Raw genomic sequence first — 2048 nt, 5'->3', positions numbered from 1 at the left:
AATATCCTCTGCAACAGGCAAAATTCTGATGCAACGTTGACCAAAACCCAACGAAAAACGTGAAAATACGGGGTTCTGCGCAGGCACAGTACGTTCTGCCAACGTGCTTAATCACATGACCTGACCGTGAAACTAAGTCAATGTCACTGTCAGTACTAGTACTTACAATAGTTACACTTTTTAGTTTTTTCATTGAACAGAAAGTAATTTGTAATCCATTGTATCTTGAAAGCCCCTCTTCTTGCACAGCCTGTTACCTATATAACCAAAGTCAGGTACTCATTTAAACCTGGGTAGATTGAGGATAGTGGTATTAACTACTTTTCCTAAGGACACAATATCTAGCCATCAATGCCACTCATCAATCATTAGGGTACAAGCAATTCGAACACAATTCCTAAATTGCTTTGACGAAAACCAAAAAGAATTGTACTGTCCCAACCTGTTAGGTAGCCTGAGTAGAATGTCGTACAGCTGACTGTTCAGCTCAGTCTCAGTATGGCTGGATTCGTTAAATTCCTGTCGGAGCTAAATGGAGGTGAATGCAGTCATGAATTCTTTATTGTGATTGTAGTTAACAAACACCTTTTATGATTTTCAGCAACATCGCTGGCTCATAATTAATAGTCATACATTAATAGCAACATATAGTGACTGAGTATTTGAGGTGAGCAATGGTCTGATTGTGTTGAACGAAAGTACAAATGCCATCCAGGCATTATACTATAGTCTGACAGCAAGTCCAATAACATTTAAGCACAAAATGCTGCCAGAGGTGAAGCACTTTTGACTTGGTAGACTTACTAGTAATCTCCAAGCAGATTCTAGGGTGGCCAAAAACAGTACAAAGTTGACCAGGCATTGCCATTAGCCTTTAGACCCTCTCTGGCAAATGGATACTACCTACCTGACCAACGTCTTTGGCCACCCTAGGATTTGCTTGGAGACTATGTATGACATCTGACTATCCCAATGGCTTATGCTATGGGACTGGTGATGATGATAACGAACTACATGTATCATATTTACCTGGCGTCCTTTTACTTGCATGTCCTTAAATTCATCACTGTTGGGTTGACTTTTGGCCAAACTTTTGGCCTGACTTGCCAGGGCCTGTCTCTGCTCCTGTAGCTGGTCCACCTTGGCTCTGACCCTGCAGCTCTCCTGCCACAGGTCAACCAGCCTGTACACTTCATCCTCCTGTCAACGTCAGGAAGGAAACACTATGTCTCAGATAACTGAACTTTGTATACTAGTAGTTAAAACACTAATCTCCAAGCAGATGTAGGGTTCCACTCAGCATGGAAGTAAAAACATATACATGACGTATTATAAATCTCCTTGAGCAAATGTAGGGTTCCACACAGTCAGTGTTTTGAACATGTGTTTGAGGCATTTTCAACTTTTTTTGGTGGTCCAAACTTTTAACTCTTTCCTTCCTTCCAATCATGGTGTGATTTTTCTACCTCCATGCTCCAATAGCAAGACATATTACATTACATACAAAAATTATGCCTTCAAAACATATTAAAGTAAAACTGAGTAGAATCGTACATCTGCTTGGGATGTTGGAAACATGCACTAAGATTTTGGGGATTTTAAACGACACAGATAAATGGTACAGGTGGATGGTGTTAGATGGGGTACTTGCCTGCATTTCACCTTTACGGTCTCTTACTCGCTTTGCGACACTGTCCACATTCCGACAAATGTCCTCAACGTCAAACTCTATTTTATCTAAGATCCCCCTGGTCATGTGATCATATAATCCATCCCGCTCATGGAGCAAATATTTCCCATCTTGTGAGCTGCAGCATCTAGCCAGAATCCGTGTGTGGAGGTCGACACAACAATTTGTCCTCGCAAAAAAGCCAGTATTAAAGGTGCGAAGTATGGCCGTTCGGATCATTCTCTGTTCTCTTCAGCGCATCCAGATATATTTGACCTTTCAAGGGATTTATACACATGTATGACCTAAAATACCCAGATAAACACTAATATTGTGACTTCTGTGAGGATTGCCATGTGCATCTGATTGACAGGTCAAA

General features: G+C 41.1%; 1 protein-coding gene across 1 annotated transcript in view; it reads right to left on the bottom strand.

Annotated features, from left to right (window-relative positions):
• Window positions 1-2042, bottom strand: part of LOC109466011 (serine--tRNA ligase, mitochondrial-like) — a 6669-nt gene extending 4627 nt beyond the window's left edge. The window contains exons 1-3 of the mRNA XM_019763529.1: window positions 1652-2042; window positions 1030-1200; window positions 443-528 (exon numbers count right to left, since the gene is read on the bottom strand). Of these exons, the coding sequence (XP_019619088.1) occupies window positions 443-528; window positions 1030-1200; window positions 1652-1909 (515 nt within the window). The 5' untranslated portion in view covers window positions 1910-2042. The remainder of the gene's footprint in view (window positions 1-442; window positions 529-1029; window positions 1201-1651) is intronic.
• Window positions 2043-2048: the final 6 nt, after the last annotated feature.

Source organism: Branchiostoma belcheri, unplaced genomic scaffold (assembly GCF_001625305.1).
Source record: "Branchiostoma belcheri isolate BF01 breed outbred unplaced genomic scaffold, Haploidv18h27 scaffold16, whole genome shotgun sequence".
NCBI lineage: Eukaryota > Metazoa > Chordata > Leptocardii > Amphioxiformes > Branchiostomatidae > Branchiostoma > Branchiostoma belcheri.
Note: the sequence above shows the minus strand (reverse complement) of the source record. Positions and strands in the feature narration are given on the sequence as shown.